Genomic DNA, 17,447 nt, shown 5'->3' on the forward strand with positions numbered 1-17,447 from the left:
ACGAAACAGCACGCGTTTCATCCTGTGACCGTGCTCGTGGGGTTTCTGTCCCGACCTGAACTTTCTGCGCTGACTTTTCTAACGTTGGCAACAGGCGGTGAACGCATGTTAGCTAATGAGAGCTAGCACCTGGGTGGACACGGTAACGCTGAGCGCCTCCTCCTTCGAGTTAGCATCTTGCATTTGACTGAATCTGTGCAGAACAAAGTGAAACGAGAACTGAACCAACACGTGAACCTGAGGGACACGCGTCTCATTGATTCAATTAACAACAGCTGCGGTGTCCCTGAACGTCACATTGATATTAGTTTATTGGCCGCAGGTGTGTTTGCGTGTTGGCTGCAGCTCGGACATTTGTGTTCTGTCATGTAGAGCCGCTGCTCCTCCTGTTTCCTCCTGCTGCTGCTGCTCCTCCCTGCACCTCCTGCTCAGGCCTCCGGGTTGGTAACTCGTCGACTCGATGGGGAAGAGGAAAGACATGATTCACCCCAGGTTCCTCGGTGAGTTTTCCCACATTATTCACATTTGTTGCAGCCAAGGTGAAGCTTCCCATCATGAGACACTTTACCTGAGACACAGTGTGATGGTTCCTCTACAGTTAAAGTTATAAAACAACAGAAACATCATAACCTGCACTGAGCATTAGTTTCAATCAGGTATGCATCATTTCTTTAAACAGTTAAAAATGGGAAATACCTCAAATATCCGATGATGTATACAGACACCTCTGTCTTAGGCTAAACTTACTTTTAAAGTATTTTAATTATAGTGCATAGTGTGATCACCTTGTTACTATCAACAGTGTCTAGTCCTTATGTTTAGGTTAAACTGCAGCAGCTGATAATTTGTTATTTTTGGCTCGACTGCCTGGTTTTGAAATTGTGAAGGAGCCTGTTTAAGATAAACAGAATTGTTGTATTTTTTTATTTTGCTTCAAATTTTACACTACGCACTATACGGAGGAAAAAACATGACAATAAATAACATGTTTAGCAGACAATCCAGCTGTAAAATAAATCAGTTCATATTTCAGTTTCTCCGTCTCGTCCCCTGCAGGCGAAGGCAGCTCCAGTCTTCACAGCGTTCACAGCGTTCACAAGCGGAAACACAAAAAGCACAAGAAGCACAAGAGGAAGCACCACAGCTTCCCCGAGGCCCCGGAGCCCGAGCCTGTCGTCGTCCCTCGGCCTCCTCCACAGCTGCGACTCAAGATCAAACTGGGAGGACAGACGCTGGGGACCAAGAGGTGAGCGGCGACGTGGCCTGATGTCAACATCATCACTGTTAAGCCGTTGTGTTGTTGCTCATTTATCACAACCATTGGTCTATTTTCCTGTTGTCAGTGTTCCCACCTTCACTGTGCATCCCGGTGTCGCACGTCCCCCCTCGCCACTGATGATCATTGATAACAATGTTGATGATTCTGATGACGACGACGACGACGACGATGACGACGAGCCGCCCTCTGTGCCTCTGGAGCAATATCGAGCCTGGCTGGGTGAGTTCCTAGAAGAGCTCATAGATATTCACTGGACGTTTCCCAGAGTTCATGTGTGAAAACAGCTACTGAATATGAAGTGGAAACTTTAAACCCTGAAGTTGTACAATAAATCCATCTTGTTTATCTTGTTCATCCGTCCTCAGATGAAGACAGCAACCTGGCCACATCTCCTATGCCAGACATGGATTCAGACTCCATGCTGGGTGCGCCTGTGGACGAGGAGGAGAGGTGGCTGGACGCTCTGGAGAAGGGAGAGCTGGACGACAACGGGGAGCTGAAGAAGGAGATCGATGAGTCTCTGCTCACAGCCCGACAGGTGGGGAACAGACACAGACGCAGGAAACATGAGTATGTCATTTTGCAATTGATGGAAAAAAATTACTTAAGCATTTATTCCCGTTTTTCTTTTGTTCTATAGAAAGCCCTGTTGCACAAGCAGCAGAGCCAGCCTCTCCTGGAGCTGCCTATGGGCTACAAGGAGAAGGAGATGACCGTGGAGATGATGCAGAAACGGGAGGAGCGAGCTCGAAAGAGGCGCCTGCAGGCCGCCAAAAAAGCCGAGGACAGCAAGAACCAGACGATAGAGAGACTGACAAAAACCAGCAAGGCCAAGATCAAAAGCATGAAGGACAGGAAGTCCAAGCTGAACCAGAGCCCCATGGTTCGCTACAGCGACACCGCCCTGGGCTTGGCTATCTCCTACCCCACAGGGGTCCATGCTCCGGCGCCGGCACCTCCCCTTCCTTCACCTCCGGCCCCGTCGAGCTGCGGAGTTAGCGGCTGCACTAACCTGAAGAAATACTCGTGCTCTAAAACTGGGGTTCCTCTCTGCAGCCTCGAGTGCTACAAGAGGAACCTGCTGCTCGTTCAGAGCGCCGCTTGAACGCTAACGGGACGAGACTCTTACTCCTGGAAAAGTAGATGGAAAATATATAATTTGAACTTTACACTCTGAATCTGTATGCAATGTGGATTTCCTTTTTTTGTTTGCAGATGTGCTGTATAAATATCTTACACACATTGTTTATGATTTCCATATTTTTATACAAGACTTGAAACAAGTGTTTTCTTTGACAAAGATTAGTATAAAAGAATGAAACAGAAACTTTCTTTTCAACTTAATGTTCATTTTGGTAACAAATGAGTAAACTTCCATACAAAACTATACAAGCAGTTAAATTAACAAATGAAATTCAATATCAACCTTTGTCAATTTGTGGAGATGAGCGCAGCAGCGTCTTTTTTATTGCTCCAGCTTTGTAAGGATCTGTCTGTTCTCATCAGATTTACACCCACATGTCTGAGGTATTCACTGATGGAGTCGCTGTGACAAACACACACTGTGTTCAGCACACAACTGTTTTGTTGTGGAACAGGACACCTGGTTTAACAACAAGGCACAAAGACGTCATGGGGTGAACCTGAGCCGTTGGCCTGGTGTTTGCTTATCAAAAGGCCACAGTCACACTCTGCTGTTATCTGCAGAGAGTCATCCGTACAAATAGAGTCAGATTCCACTTGTGCCCATTTTAAACGTTCACCCTGAAACTGGCATAAAAATCCCTCAAGCGCCGCAGTTTGAGCGCTTTTCCTGAGAATGCAACCGATGAATGTGTCACAAGGCCAAACCGAACGAGAGTCTGAAGGCCAACTCCACAGGAACCTCTGCCACCGAGTCGTGAAAACACACGTAGAATTCCTGAGGGACGGGCTCCAGCAACATCCGTCTGAAAGTGAAGGAAAAAGACGAGAGGAAAATTGTGATTGAGACGTTCAGCCTGTTTCATTTGAAAGACTGATACTCATTTGCATTCCCCATTTCTGGAGCCATTGGTGTAAAATAACAAAACTCTGATGTACCCGATGACCCAGTACGTCATGGTGGGAGCAGGTTTCCTCTGGTCGGTCCAGTTCTCTGGTTTACACTGGAACAGGACCCCGTGTTCCTTCAGAGGACCCAGGCCCCAACCAGCGCCCTGAGGTCTGTCTGCTGCCCGACGACCCTGCAGAAAGAATCACACTGAGGTTCACACAGAGACAGATGTGGAAGGAGACTGATGCCCACATTCTGTTCTGAGAAAACACACAAGTCTGGATGAGGTGGTGATGGACACAACGAAGGAAATCGATGATTAGATCATTCACTCCGAGGATGTAGCCGTCAGTAGCTTTTCTAAATTTACTTTTTTATTCCTGTCATTTCAACTTTATTTCTAAAAATTTTGACCTAGTTTTAGAAATGTTAAAAGAAATCTTCCTCTATAATTTATTTCGTATACCTTTTTACATCATAAAAATAAAATTGCCAGCGCTCTCTGGTGGAAAAACTATGTAACAGTCACTTCTTCTGAACAGCATCAAACAGACAAATCTTTTTCGATTTCATACTTATCAGGTGACATAGACATTCATACATAAAATACATCTCTGATCAGCTGATAAAGATTAAAAAACCAGGCCAGGTTCTCAATCTAGCTATAATTCTGATATATGTTGTCTTTCTGGACAGATAAGATCAGATGTACCTTAATTAATCCTTTAAAAATATTATTTTTAAACTCTCAGTCATCTAAACATTTGGTCTGGACCTGATCTGTCTTGAAATGAACAGAATCGTGTTTTGAGCTGCGTAGTTAGCTGAGTCATCGACGGAGGCTTTTATTCATTTATAACTGGGTAACGTGAGTCACCCTGGCTGGCAGACTCTGCTGGAACGCAGCCCGGATGGAGAGGCAGCAGTGGTGGAAGTTGCGGATGAGCTGTGGGTGGATGGAGCCGCTGAGCTGAGCCACTTCTCTGTGAGTGGGAGCGATGAAGATCCCCTGAACCGTTTCCATCAGGACGTAGTGAAACAAGGTGTTTTCAGCACCTGACGTCAGTCTGTCACCAACACAGGACGATACAGTTACACAGAGTGACGATGATGATAATAATACATTTTATTATATGTTGTGCTTCACAGACATAAAAACAGTAACAATTACACATTTAAACAAGTTAATGCAAGACAACAGGATTCTTCTCCATCACTTACTTCATGGTGTTGTACATCTCCTCGGTCTCTCTCTCAGTCAGAGTCTTCTTTAAGGTCCCCAGGTAAAATGGGTTCGGATGTTTCATCCTGGAAATCTGTTGTCAAGCAGAACATAAGAACAGAACATGACAATAAATAATAATATAATAAACACAAGCTACAATGAAATCTGATTTTCTTAGTGATTTGAGTTTGATATTTAATTTAATAATAGAAATGTGAGACAAAACCAGAATGTACAATGTTGCCTTATATATCAATCATCTACATTTACATAGTATTAAATGTTATGTATTATTAATATTCATCTGCTTCACAGAGTGCATCTAAATGCATTTTTAAATACGAGTAGTAGGGTCATGATGTAATCTGACGAGAACTGCACCTTAAAGAGACCTCCGCTGCCTCCGCTTCCATCGGACCCTCCAGACCCCAGAGAGTCCCGTCGCCCCCCCAGCTTCCTCGCTGAGTCCGGGGTGGAATGAGGACTGAAGCCCGGAGGCACTGACGAACTGGACCCTGAGCCGGCATCCATCTGCCCCTCGCTGCCGCTGTCCGATAAACTCCTCTGGGGGCTGGACCTCCGGGACCTCTCCCCAAACAGGCTGCGGCCCCTGGAGCCCGACGAGGAGCCTTTGACCGCTCCGGCTAGTTTACTGAAGACGGGGGAGGAAGAGGCCAGGCTGTCCAGACGGTCACGGGCTGTGGTGGCGGGCAGGAACCAGTCGGCACAGGACAGGCAGGGAGCAGGCGGAGCATTCAGTCTCTCTTCAATACCGGCCTCCAACACCTCCAGCTGCAGCAGCGTGGCCTTCACCTGGGGTCAGAGCGTAAAGGAGGTTTAGTTTACACAGCTTTAAATCTCTTTGGTTGCAAAGTACAGGACAAATGAAGCAGGAGTGTTCGTTCACCTGATCCACGTAAACACAGTCAGGGCCCGGAGAGCCCAGAGCCTGGGAAGCACAGCCCCCAGCCTCCAACAGCACACACTGCATGAAGTGCCTCTGAGGTGGAGAGGAGCAGAAACACAGAGAAACATGTGATGTGCACAATGAAGCTGAACAGACGCCGGGTGATGACACATTTACAGTAGATAATACTTGTCTTTAAGGGTCATGTTCGCAGATATATACGTCCGTGTTATACTTAACACAGACAAACAACAAAAGCCCGGCTCCTCACCAGCCCCACTATGAGGAGGAAGTGTCGTCCTTGTGGTTGGCTGAAGCCCGGTGCCGTGCCGCCACCGCTGGCTCTCTGCTGGGGAAACACCTCCCTCCAGATGACCAGCTGCCCCACGCGCTGCTCAGACGCCAGCGGCAGCAGGCAGTAGTGCTGACAGTACAGGCACACGTCCAGCAGGTCCTCTTTGGGCAGATGGTTGGCGATCAGGTAAGACTGAGAGGAGGTGGAGGTGTGGACAAATTAAAATCTGTTAAGTGAGTCATAGAAGCGTCTTTTCAGGGTTTTTGCAGTTTTCAACAACTTCAATTCAAGACTTTTTAGGACCATTCAGAGTGAATATCTACACTTCCTGTTAATTGAGGATAAGGGGAAGGATTGAATAACCCTTGAAATGCCACATTATCTCAGTTCCAACACAGTCTGCTGCTCTCTGTCCTCCTCCTCTTCCACTCGATCAATATTTAAACAGATTAATCAGGTTGATGATTTGTCACAGGGCTCGTTGTGTTATCGTGTGTGAAAGGTCATCTTCTGCACACAGTTACTTCAGCTGCAGGGTTGACATTCAAACTGTCTAGACGGTGGTGAAACACCAGGGGAGGATATAGATATTCTAAGACCTGCCGCCGGCACTGGAGTGTGTGTGAGCCTGTGTTTCGACTGTGTCACCCACCTTGTAAAACAGACAGGATCCCAGAATAACATACAGACGCCTCAGGCCGAAAAAGTCCTCTGACTGCAGGAAATACACACAAAAATAAAAAAGATAAGAGGAACACAAAGCACAATAACATGATCTTAACTTAACTTCCAGCAACAATAACACCTCTGCAGTCAGTTAACAAGTGTGTAACTGACAACATGTTTTTTACAGTCTTACCATTTCACCAAAATCAGAAGACTCAAAATCTGAAAGCACAGTGTCCACCTCCATCTGTGAAAAGAAGAGTATCAAATATAAAGATAAATAATCCTTTCAATTTCAATAGGGCCTCTCACCTTCGGTGCTCGGGCCCTAATAAAACTGCCTTTAATTGTTAACATGGGTAAAAACATTAGAAAGGTGCTATATGAAAGTTTCTTATTAGTAGTAGTAATATTTTCACTGTCATTGTTTTTTATGTAAAATTCCTTGCAGTGTTATCTACAGTCTTGGCTCCTGCAGTGATCGAATATTTTTATGAGGATCAGACATTTTTTTTATAATACATTGTGGGTCATTTTTAGCAGTGGACACAAGAGGGCACCAACGCTACATTCGAAGTAACAACTTCAAATACTTGGAACGGTACCATTAATACTTTTTCTGTATTTACTGCAGCTTCTCGTCAATATTAGAAATGCACCTTGATTTCTGGAGGCAGCGTGAGCCATCGGACCGCTGGCAGTCCGTCGAGGAAGAGGGTCCCTGAGACATCGGGGGACGGGGCCGAGGAGACGTCCGTCAGACGAGACGGCTGAATAAGCTGCTGGAAGAACAGGCAGAAGAAATGGTCCAACCTGGGAGCGTGGTCCGCTTTACAGAAGGCACTGTGGAGGACACAATGACAAATGATCATGATCACACACTCAAAGAGGGGAAGAGAGACAATGTTTGTGTAGAATCCAGCTGGAAATCCACATTTGATTTGTTGTGGTAGAACACACACTGTTTTTAGTCCTGTAAGTTTTGCAATAAGCATAAAAAATGACAAATATTGCACTTCAGCCGTGTCTCTCGGCAGGAATGGGAGGAAACGACAAACCTGTCCAAAGAGCCGTACATCACTTTTAGTGTCCGGACTACGTCTCCCACCACCGTCTGCAGATACAGCAGCGGAACCCTGGAGGGACACGGAAAAATGTCAAAAACACAAACCTGGAAACAGTTTTCAGCCTGAGAAGAACCACAACTCATCAAACGTCTGGACAAACAGCCAGTAGCCATCATGGAAAATCTTTTTTTTAAATAAATGATTGTTTTTATTCAATGTGGTTTGTGTTTCTCAAGAATTGATCCATAAAGATTCAAGCACCGAATGTGATTATTTCACAACAGAGACGATGATTGATCTGAGAGAGAGTAGCTTATAGGACTCGTCTCAGGAGCCTCTCACAGTGTAATAGTGCGTGCAGTGTATTCATGTGCTTGACGCCGCCTCCCTCTACCTCTCAGCAGGCAGGCCAATGACCAGCAGGTTGTTGCTTTCCTTCCAGTAGCCCACATGAACCAGATGTTTCCCGAGCTGGAGCGACGAACTGAGGAGAAGAACGAGAAAACAGTCAAATAGATCAATAATACAAAGTGACTTATTGAATATAAAGAGGGGACGTTTCAGACATGATGTTAGTTTTGTCCTTGCGGCTTCCCATACCTGATGATCCTCCCTCCAGTCACATTCTCCAGCATGTCACACAGAGTGAGGAAGATCCCCCTGACTCCTTTCAGCTGAGTGGATGCCTCAGACACCGGGTACTGGTACAAGATCTCCTCCTGCAGACACAGACACACACAGACACACGGAATATCTGGTTTAAGTCATTAAAATGATACGTGCAGCTGAGAGAGAAAGCTCTGGATGAATGATGAGCAGAGTCATATTCAAATAAAATGTGAAATATCTGCTGTTGGATGCCGTCTTTCACGTCTCTTCTGAAATACTGACAGTGAAGAAGAATGAATGGATGGATGAGCTGCTGAATGTCTGTTCTCAATGTGGTTTATATTCTGTCTGCGGTCAAACACATCTTGTCTTTGCCATAAAGAAAAAAACTGAGTCACTTAAAGGATGAACGTCCAGAGAAAAGAAAAGTAGATTCAGCAAACACTATGGGAAACTCTTTCTGGGAAACTGCTGAGCAAGGAACCATGTTTTCACTGCTGTTTGTGTTCTGCTGAATAGATTTTATTGAAACTTAGTGGAAGGATGTGGCCATGGAATAACTCATTAACTTCTGGAGCAGATTCCATTAAGAAAGTGGATCCAGGATTTTTTTTTCTCCACTGTCTTTAACATTGGGTGTTTTTCCACAGTTTTGCAGTTTAAGTTTAATACTTTGTTGTTTAATATTAAGATAAATAAACTTTGGTTTGTTCCTCTCAGATCTCAGTGAAATATCAATGTAATATGGGGATAAAGTTGATTTGGTGGAGGTTTACATTCTCTGAGTGCCCTTCTCGTTTTTAAAAAATAGATTTCAAAAAAATTATAATCAGGATTATATTGGTATTCATCCCTTGGTTTATTATGAACAATTATTTATCTTGTGTCTTCAGTCTCTACAGGACCAACTGTTTCAGAAAAAACACTTTGAGTGTATTGTTGTGATATTAGTATTCCTCCCCACACACCGGCAGCCTTGAAGGACACAGGGCGGGTAAGAGCTGAGCTGCTGAGAGGGTCAGAGGACAGAGCGGTGGGTGAGGGGATAAAAACCTTGAATGAGCCCACTCTCACAGCCTTGGCAACCACAACAAATACACAAAGCAGCTGCCTAGGGAAGAAATCCACCTCGGGGTCAAACCCGCGCAGGGAGTCTGCTAAAAGTATGTGAGCGCCGCTGAGGAACAACCAACACAGTAAAAATTCTTCAGCTACATTTTCTCAGTACATGCAGACAAAAAAAAAAAAATGTCCTGCATCGCCAAGTCCTCACACCGTTAAAACCTTTAAAATACCACCACACAACAACCCCTCCGATTTCTGCTACCCTGCAATCAAAGGACAAAAAAATCAAAGTAAAAGTTTCGCGGGTTCTCGCACGACACTGTCATTTAGAAAATCAAGCACCGGCTGATGTGGCTCCAGACAACCCGTACTTCTGATGGCCACCGCCGTTAAGGTCAAGAGAGAGTAAAAAAATAAAAAAAAAAATAGTCTGGCTTGCAAATACATGAAAAGCAATGTCAGAGCCATGAAGTACGACCATAAAAAAAACATAAATGTGCCAAAAGCCATCCACGGGGAAAATGTGATTATAGTGTAAAGGGTGTCGGTCAGCAAATGAGTGTCGTTTGCTTCTAAGAGCAGGAAAACACACATTGTGGCATTAAAACTTTACTACAAGTCCCATCATGGGATATAAAACACTGCCCCTTTACAATGATCCAATTAAAACACAGGAAATGTGTTATTTTGTTTATAGACGTCAGTCAAAGGAGCATGAGTGGATTCACCACATAGAGAATAAAAGTTTGCAGCATTAAGATGACGGGTCATTTATTGAGCAGGGCTCCTCGACTTCTCGCGTTTCTCTCCCCGCTCTCTCTGCTTCCTGTCAGCAGCAGCCACAGGCGTTGGACGTCGTCCAGAGCAGTAGTTTTCGGAAGAGTCTGAAATTCTGAGAAAGCTTCTCGCTCCTGGACGCGGGATTTCCGACACAGCTGCGGCCATTTTTAACACTCAATCATCAGGATACACGTGGTGGGAGTATAGATGATAAAAGTGGTGGTTAAGGTGGGATTCAGTGTTTGAAGGGCAGTTTTTGAGGGCGATGGTTTCCTTCTGAACAGGTTTCACCAAACCAATCTACTTCCAAAGGGATGGAACACAAGTCGGTCACCTTGGGTTTCGACAACAGCCTTTATGTTTTGTTTATTCTGTCATTTTTATCTGTTACATTATTCGGCTGTATGTTTTATACCCACTGACCTCGTCCTGTGGTGAGGCTGAGTCCAGTTTAAGCGACAGGTACATGACGACGTGCGGGATGTGTCCTATCGACATCTGGAGTTCTGCCGTGTCCTCGCCCCACAGCAGACGCACCAGCTGGCTGACCGGTGGGGAGGACTTCGTCTTACGGGTGGACAAAGCGTCGCCAGTGTTGCCGCCGTCCACCGGAGCCACCGTCTCCATGGTCAACCTCACCTGGGGGAGACAACAGGCAGAAGAGGCTTTCTTTTGAAAATGCAGTTGTGGAAAAATGGCTCGAAAAGAAGCAGAAAATTAGATCAGGAAATGGGGAACATAAAAAAGGAGAGTAAATATTTTATGGCTCCACATGATGATACTTGGCGAGAGATTCTAACAGTGCATGTGTGTCTGTTCTGAAAATAGAGTAGTGTGCATCCTGAAGGAGAAAAGGGTTCAGTCATTAAAGTGGAAGGCAGGATGGAGATTGTCAGAGAGAAAGTGACACCGACATCCAGGGCTAACCACAACATAACAAAAAACAGGGATCTGTCTGTGTGTGTGTGTCTGACTAAAATTAAAACCAGACCACTGCAAACCCAGGAAACAGTGGCAAGACAACAGACGGCCATCTTCTCTGGTTTGTGCAGGATTCTTCTTTTCTATTTTTGTTTTTTTTAAACTTTCCATTCCCCAGTGCTTTATTTTACATTGTCATTCAGAGCGAGTCGCAGTGGAAACAGAAACCGAGCGGCATGGAAATGAGATGAGCACGCACGTCCCCACACGTGCAGTCAAGATGACAGAGGGAGGAGAAAGAACAGCTCTGTGGTGTCTACGTTTGAATAATAACATGATCATTCATTCATGGATATCGATGCACATTTCATCCCAAAATAATGACTCACTGTGTCATAATTTCTACTTCTAATGTCACAAGTTTGACCTTTAAATCAGATAATTGAACTTTAGTATTCATATATTTTTCTGTCTGGGCTTCATTAACGATGAATCAGCCGCCAGCAAAACAAACACAACCACAAAAACTATTTTCTTAGCTTCTCCTGGTTAAAGTTAATGTGAGCTGGTGGTTAATTACTGGACACTTTGACTGTAAACCAATGTTGATGCCGTGCAGCTGTGATGCAAAGGAATTATTCTCTAAAGGCAACACAGTTGGTTTAAAGACTTTTCCCCCTCTGGAGGTATTTGGAAGAAAAGCTGAAAGACAGGAAGAACGGTGGAGGTTCTGGTGGGATTCAAACCTCAAACCACCGGGGATCCAGTTGTGAGTTTTAACCACTCCGTCTCTGCTGGACACGCCCGACAATATTTTGGTGTTTGACTGAAACACAGCGTGGCTGCTTACATCGTTTTACACAAGAAAACCACTTTGTGTGCTCAAAGAGATAAATGAGGTGGTCATAACTTACAAAAAGGTAAAGTGTGGAGTCTCAATCCTGGACCATGTGGTGTCTGCCCAATAAGTGAAAGAAAGAAAAAGATCCTGTTCCCTGGTCGGAAAGGTTCAAACTGTATGTTTCACTCCCAGAAGTCTCCGAGGCCTGACCACAGGCCACCCGCCTCTCCAGAAGGCGCCTCCATCTGGGCTCCGAGCCGTTTTAGACAATCTGAGGGATGTTATTAAAGAAGAGCCGAGCGGTGGTGGAACGCCATGTGATGCACCTTTCAACTCGCAGTCTGAGAGCAAGGTGAGAGCACAGGCAACAGTTTTAAAGATACTGCATCATCCTTTCTGTAGGATCTAATGAAGGAGGCAGCAAATAGCTTTGATTGAACCGAGCAGAGGTCATCAATGTCAGAGAGGAAAACTTTCTAATAGGCAAACTCAAAATTTGGGGGAAATAATTGGATAAAGAGGCTGAGTGAGACTAACTGCAGCACAGACTCTCTCTCATCATAAATAATAAGGATGTGGTCAGACTGGAGTGAGCGCTCACTGAAATTCCAGTCTGCTGATGTCAGTCATTTAGCCGTCGCTCATGGATGGACACACACACACACAAGTAGTGTAGTTAGCAAAGGGCACGGTGGACTGCATTTAATACTAATATTTGCTCCCCCATAATAAGTACTGTCTATGTTGGATGGCACACACCCTCCCACCCACACACACACACACACCCCCACACACACACACACCCACACACACACGAAAACACAATCATTCTGTCAGCAATACAACTCTATTTCAAGTTTTCCTCAAAGTCATCGTGGTGCCTCAGGAAACTCGTATTTTTTCCGCAGAAATGTCCCTCGCTCGTTCCCCACGATATAATTTAGTTTCCGACTACATCTTCTAATCAGCTTAGCTCTCCATCCCGCAACAGCTTCCTGTGGCACCGAAAAAAAAAGGAGTCACGCCACAGTCGCGTCTATCCGCTGTGCTCCCCATCAACCCTGCACACACTCTGTTATTTGCAAATTCCTACTTTTTTGATGGTCTGCTTTTTGGTGCAAACGCATGATTTGAGGCACAGATTTTTTTTGTTTTGTGTGCAACCGATCAAAGCGTCATTTCTCAGTAATTGTGGGTTTTTGTAATGTTGAATGGCATTGGGTTCTGCTTTCTGTACACATTTCAGCATCTCAGAGTAACCAGAGTGATTTAGAGTAGTTTTACGTCTATATTTACTGTCTGAGTTTGTTGTTTGTGTCTGGTCAGGATTTTAAAGACCTAAATTCCACCTTAAAGATTGAACAGGCTAATCCTTCGCTCTCCACACTGGAGACTGTTTACCTGTGGGCAACCAAAGCCTGCTGCAATGTGATTGGTTTCCAGCCCCAAATATCTTGTCCCTCGCCTAAAGATTCTGTATAATCACATGTAGAGACTGTTTATAGAGGTTTAAGGTCGACTCTAACCTGTGTTGGTCCCGGGATGCAGGACAGAACCCGCTCAATGTTTTCAGACGTCACGTCCACATCGTCCACTGCTACAAGCACGTCACCTGGAAATAGACATTTATCAGTCGCAGACCTGGATCGAATACCAAATAAATGAGGCTCAGTAAGAGACGATGTTGTTAGTGTGCGCGTTTAACCAGCTTGTGATATGAGAACAGGAAAACAACGGAGAAAGAAGCTACATCGAGCTGACAGGAGCTGTAGGGAGGTTTTCCAAGGTAACAGCAGTGTGTCTCATTCTTATGTGCAAATCAGTAACTTCTCCAAAACGCCAAACTTTGCCTGCATGTTATTATTTAAAAAGCTAATGCACATGATATCGACTGATCTGCAGTCAAGCAGTATATATTGTATTATATGTATTGTATTTATATGACAGTCGGTAATTGGCTCAAATAATAATAAGCTTTTTGCACAGTGCTTTAGAAATGTTTTGTTAGGATTAGTTACAAAGATAACTACAAAATAAAGTAAATTTAAATTCAGAGTTTGGAGGATGAGAAGCAGAAAATGCTCTGTAGAGAGCTTCACCTGCTTGTGTGCAGGGAGGCACATCTCAGTAACGGCGCTATTCCAGGTATTTAACGACTCTAATTGTTTGAGTGTGGAGCTGCGCTGGATAAAGCTTCTCTAAACAGTAACTCATGTGCGTAATCATACGTGGTGAAGCACGACTGGCATTCCTGTGTCTGCTGGTTTAAAAACTGGCCGATGATTAGACCAGATAGAAGACAATCCCTTCACAGCTGCCCAGCTTTGTTTCAAACACACAGATTAACATGTGTGAAGAGCCAGACCTGCACTGTGGCTGTCTCCTCCGAACAGTCTCACAAATACTGAACACAGATGCTGCTCAGAGTCGGCCAAGAAGAGAAGTAGCTATTAAACGTCCCACACACATATTTAACTAGAACTGAGTGTGGTTTTAAAAACACAAATGAAATCTGAAACTATTATACGATCTATGATTTGTATTACTTTTATGGGTTGAACACAGTGAAATTATACGCACACATGAGGCAGAATCAAAAATTATTCAGCCTCAGTCCAAACCCCTCAGAGAGTTCTTGTAATATATTCCTTGAGAATAATAACTAATCTAACACGTTAACCTACTTCCCTAACCCTTATCTTAATTTCAACCTAAACTTAAAACATGTCTTCACCTTAAAAAATGTTTTATTTACAATATGGGGACTTGATTTTTCCCCATAAGGAAGAAAAGTCCAACATATTTTGATTTAGGTCCCCACAAAATAAGTTGTACTTGGTCCACACACACACAGATGTTGGCATGCAGGGTAATAACTGCAGCTCGTGCTTTGGCAGTGCATGTGTGTGGTGTGGAGATGAATGAGTTCAGTGCTGGTTCACGACAGCAAATTTAACTGCTGCCTTTTCCTGCTCTTAATAACTTGTAACTTCTTTCTAAGAATGGAGAATTTCTACTATTATCTATTTTTAATTCTAATAAAACTTTCTCAGACACATTCCCTCCTGTACTTGGGTGTGAATGCATCTCATCACACAAGCTGGAACTTTTTCATGTTAGAAAAGCTCTGAAACTCTCCTGAACTCTAGTTCTAGTAGTTTTCTATCAGCTAACTGTTTGAATAACGGTCTTACCGATTAGGATCTGACCACATTTGATGGCTGGGCTGTTTGGTATTAATCCGTGAACAGTCAGTCTTTCTTCCCCTCTGGAAACAGCAGAGTCTCCATGACCTCTGCTCCACGAGGGACGATGCACCACCCCCAGCAGAGCCTCCAACAGGCCTCCGCTGACGGAGAGAGGCGTGGATACACCTCCCAGACGTTTGGGGTTGAGGTAGACACATACTTCCTTCAGCTGCTGCTGCTGAACGGTCACGCCATGCCTTTGGCCCGGCTGGTTCTTCAGGATGGATGCTGGCTGGGACAAAGCCGAGCTGTCTTTGCCGGCATCCTTCCCTCCTCTGCGCTGGGAAGGCCGGCGTTTTCTCCTCAGGATCCTGGCCAGCCTCTTGAGAGCGGGCTCGCCTTTTGCCCGAGAACCGCCCCGCTGCTTCTTGTTCTGCTCTGTGATGACCTCTGCTTCCTTCTCGCTGAAGCGGACGTGATTAGTGGACACACCTTGGCTGGCATCGGCCCGGGCCAGTGCGGCCTCCTCCTCGCCCTCGCTCAGCTCCAGGTAGAAGAGCTCGCCGTTCTTCTGAATGTCGTCCAGCCACTCGGGTTCCAAGTCACTGACAGGAAACAGACAGGAAGCATTAAGACATGAAAAGAAGCAACTTTGAGTAAAAGACATGAGAGATGGACTAATGTGAATCCAAAAGATGCAGGACGAGGTATTATTTAAAACTGTATATATACAGTATATATTCTCTTTATTGGTCTGTTATTTTTGTGTGAACTTCCCAATAAATGGCTCCACTTCCCTGCCATTACATTCACAGTATTAATTTCTGTCCTCCCACATGTGTGGTTTCATGCCAACAACAGGTTTCCAGATTGATGGAGGGAGATATTCCAGTTGTTTTCTTACTGTAATGGCTCAACACTAAAAGCTCCCATACGCACAGACTGTAATCATGCGTTCGACCGAGCAGGGTGGCAGATATGTTTCTCTTTCTGGTTTCTCTTCTTTTAACCCTGTGGTGGGCAGCAGCTCTCACACGCCATCTGTAAACCTCCTGGAGGATGGAAGGAAAACCTGCAATTATTTACTGTATGAGCCTCGACCTCCCGATTTAAGCCATGAGAGATGAGAGCTGGTGGATGGAGAGATGATCCAAGTAGTGATTTATATTAAGACGCATTTAATTTGTGCTGAATCTCCTCACACGTCGTATTTAACCTGTGTTGTTTTGATTGAAGGTAAAAAGATGGAGGTTTACTCTGAGTGGTCGCAGCTGCTGTAACTCGACGCTGAGGAATCATGGTCGCTGTAGTTCTCCGCGCCGTCTACTTCCGGGTTCGGGCCACAGAGAACCGGGCTGTTCCGAACATTCTCCATTTGTGTTTCTTCTAAAAAGAGCGACGTTTTATTTCCATGACAAACTTTTATCCGGACGGACGCTGACGCTCCGTCGCCATGTTGAGAGCGGGAGGGACTCGTTGTGTCACGTGACGCAGCGGCGCCTGGTCTGATTGGCGGACGCCGCGGTTGCCCCTGACAACGTAGAAGCTCTCGTGCGAACAACTTTTGCAGCGTGAAGTGACACCACGTTAAATAATGCAGCAAATACAGAAAACACCACAGAAATACTACTAATACTGCTACTGCAAATAATAATCATTAAAGTAGTGATATGCATCATTTGATTTATTTTATTTACCTCATTTATTCATATCCGTCGCTGTAAAAGTATTACAAACACACATAAACATAAATAAAAGTTTCTGATGATTTTCTTAACAGTTAAGGCAATTACATAAAAAATGTGTGCATGCAAAAATAATCTGTTATCTTGTTTTAAATTGGCACTATTATTATTCTTTCATTTATCGGCCCCTCTCCCCTCCTCCACCTCCCATGCACGAGGGTTTTATTTTGTAATCCCCTCCGGTATTCGGTTAAACTTCTCACTCAAACATAAGCTCACAACTTTATTAGTTTGTGTAAAAGAAGAAAATAAGTTTCCAACATGTGGACGACATCTTCATCAGTGATTTTAATTTGTTCCCAGTCTTCCTATATAAATGTTTGTATTAAGAAAATAAATTGATTAATTAATTAAACATTGCTTTTTGTATACATATATAATAAAATGTGACGTACTGACTGACCTGTAAAGGAGCACACTGCGTATAGAGTCGAAGTCCTCCAAGTTGTTAGAGAATGAGCCTCCATCTATAGAAATGTTGAACATCATTTGTGTTTCATGTTGTCGAGGCACAAAAACAACATTACTCTGTTAAACTAACTCATGGAGCCGCGATTTAAAAGTCCAACGGTAGAAAAACCTCTCCAACAAGATCCCGGTGAGAATCCCTCTCCTGGACCCATGAGCTGCTGCAGCATGCAGGCTGATCTGAGTCTGCACCTCACAGATAAATAAACAATATATTCCAAGTGAGAATAAACCCTCTGGAGTTCCCTTCTTCTTCTTCTCTCTGAAGCTCTGAGTGTTTCTCCAGGACCAGCAGAGAGGAATTTGTCCCAGTGGTTCTCTTGGCAGGTGGAGGAAGAACCCGCCCACTGGGCAAC

The 17,447-nt window shown here is 44.5% G+C and overlaps 2 protein-coding genes across 4 annotated transcripts; one reads left to right on the plus strand and one right to left on the minus strand.

Moving 5' to 3' along the window:
- The first annotated feature begins 1 nt into the window (after position 1).
- Positions 2–2,522, plus strand: ino80b (INO80 complex subunit B). Its single transcript, XM_035148672.2, has 6 exons — positions 2–142; positions 373–500; positions 1,057–1,246; positions 1,344–1,498; positions 1,645–1,817; positions 1,920–2,522. The coding sequence occupies exons 2-6, from the start codon at positions 461–463 to the stop codon at positions 2,382–2,384; spliced, it is 1,023 nt and encodes a 340-aa protein (XP_035004563.1). The 5' UTR covers positions 2–142; positions 373–460; the 3' UTR covers positions 2,385–2,522.
- An 85-nt stretch (positions 2,523–2,607) lies between these two features.
- Positions 2,608–17,360, minus strand: intu (inturned planar cell polarity protein). Of its 3 annotated transcripts, none has more exons than XM_035148666.2 (17): positions 17,027–17,360; positions 14,885–15,483; positions 13,217–13,302; positions 10,352–10,567; positions 8,075–8,193; positions 7,869–7,958; positions 7,466–7,543; positions 7,067–7,250; positions 6,601–6,654; positions 6,394–6,456; positions 5,718–5,933; positions 5,447–5,539; positions 4,921–5,352; positions 4,536–4,630; positions 4,192–4,381; positions 3,362–3,504; positions 2,608–3,228 (listed from the first exon to the last, which is right to left on the minus strand). In XM_035148666.2, the coding sequence occupies exons 1-17, from the start codon at positions 17,110–17,112 to the stop codon at positions 3,117–3,119; spliced, it is 2,856 nt and encodes a 951-aa protein (XP_035004557.1). In that variant the 5' UTR covers positions 17,113–17,360; the 3' UTR covers positions 2,608–3,116. The 3 variants fall into 3 exon arrangements, with proteins under 3 accessions (XP_035004557.1, XP_035004556.1, XP_035004558.1); XM_035148665.2 differs by lacking the exon at positions 17,027–17,360 and adding an exon at positions 16,135–16,420; XM_035148667.2 differs by lacking the exon at positions 17,027–17,360 and adding an exon at positions 15,783–15,953.
- Positions 17,361–17,447: the final 87 nt, after the last annotated feature.

This window comes from Hippoglossus stenolepis, chromosome 23 (assembly GCF_022539355.2).
Source record: "Hippoglossus stenolepis isolate QCI-W04-F060 chromosome 23, HSTE1.2, whole genome shotgun sequence".
In the NCBI taxonomy this organism is placed as follows: Eukaryota; Metazoa; Chordata; class Actinopteri; order Pleuronectiformes; family Pleuronectidae; genus Hippoglossus; species Hippoglossus stenolepis.

Bases quoted from the DNA above. Each gene is read 5' to 3' on its own strand.
- intu (XM_035148665.2), bottom strand. From the start codon at position 16,253: ATGGAGAATGTTCGGAACAGCCCGGTTCTCTGTGGCCCGAACCCGGAA. The intron at 7,251-7,465 runs GTTTGTCGTTTC...TGTCCTCCACAG, and splicing joins ATGTACGGCTCTTTGGACAG to TGCCTTCTGTAAAGCGGACC. The intron at 3,505-4,191 runs GTGACTCACGTT...TTCTTTCTGCAG, and splicing joins AGCAGAGTCTGCCAGCCAGG to GGTCGTCGGGCAGCAGACAG.
- ino80b (XM_035148672.2), top strand. From the start codon at position 461: ATGGGGAAGAGGAAAGACATGATTCACCCCAGGTTCCTCG. The intron at 1,247-1,343 runs GTGAGCGGCGAC...TCCTGTTGTCAG, and splicing joins CAGACGCTGGGGACCAAGAG to TGTTCCCACCTTCACTGTGC. The intron at 1,818-1,919 runs GTGGGGAACAGA...TTTGTTCTATAG, and splicing joins CTCTGCTCACAGCCCGACAG to AAAGCCCTGTTGCACAAGCA.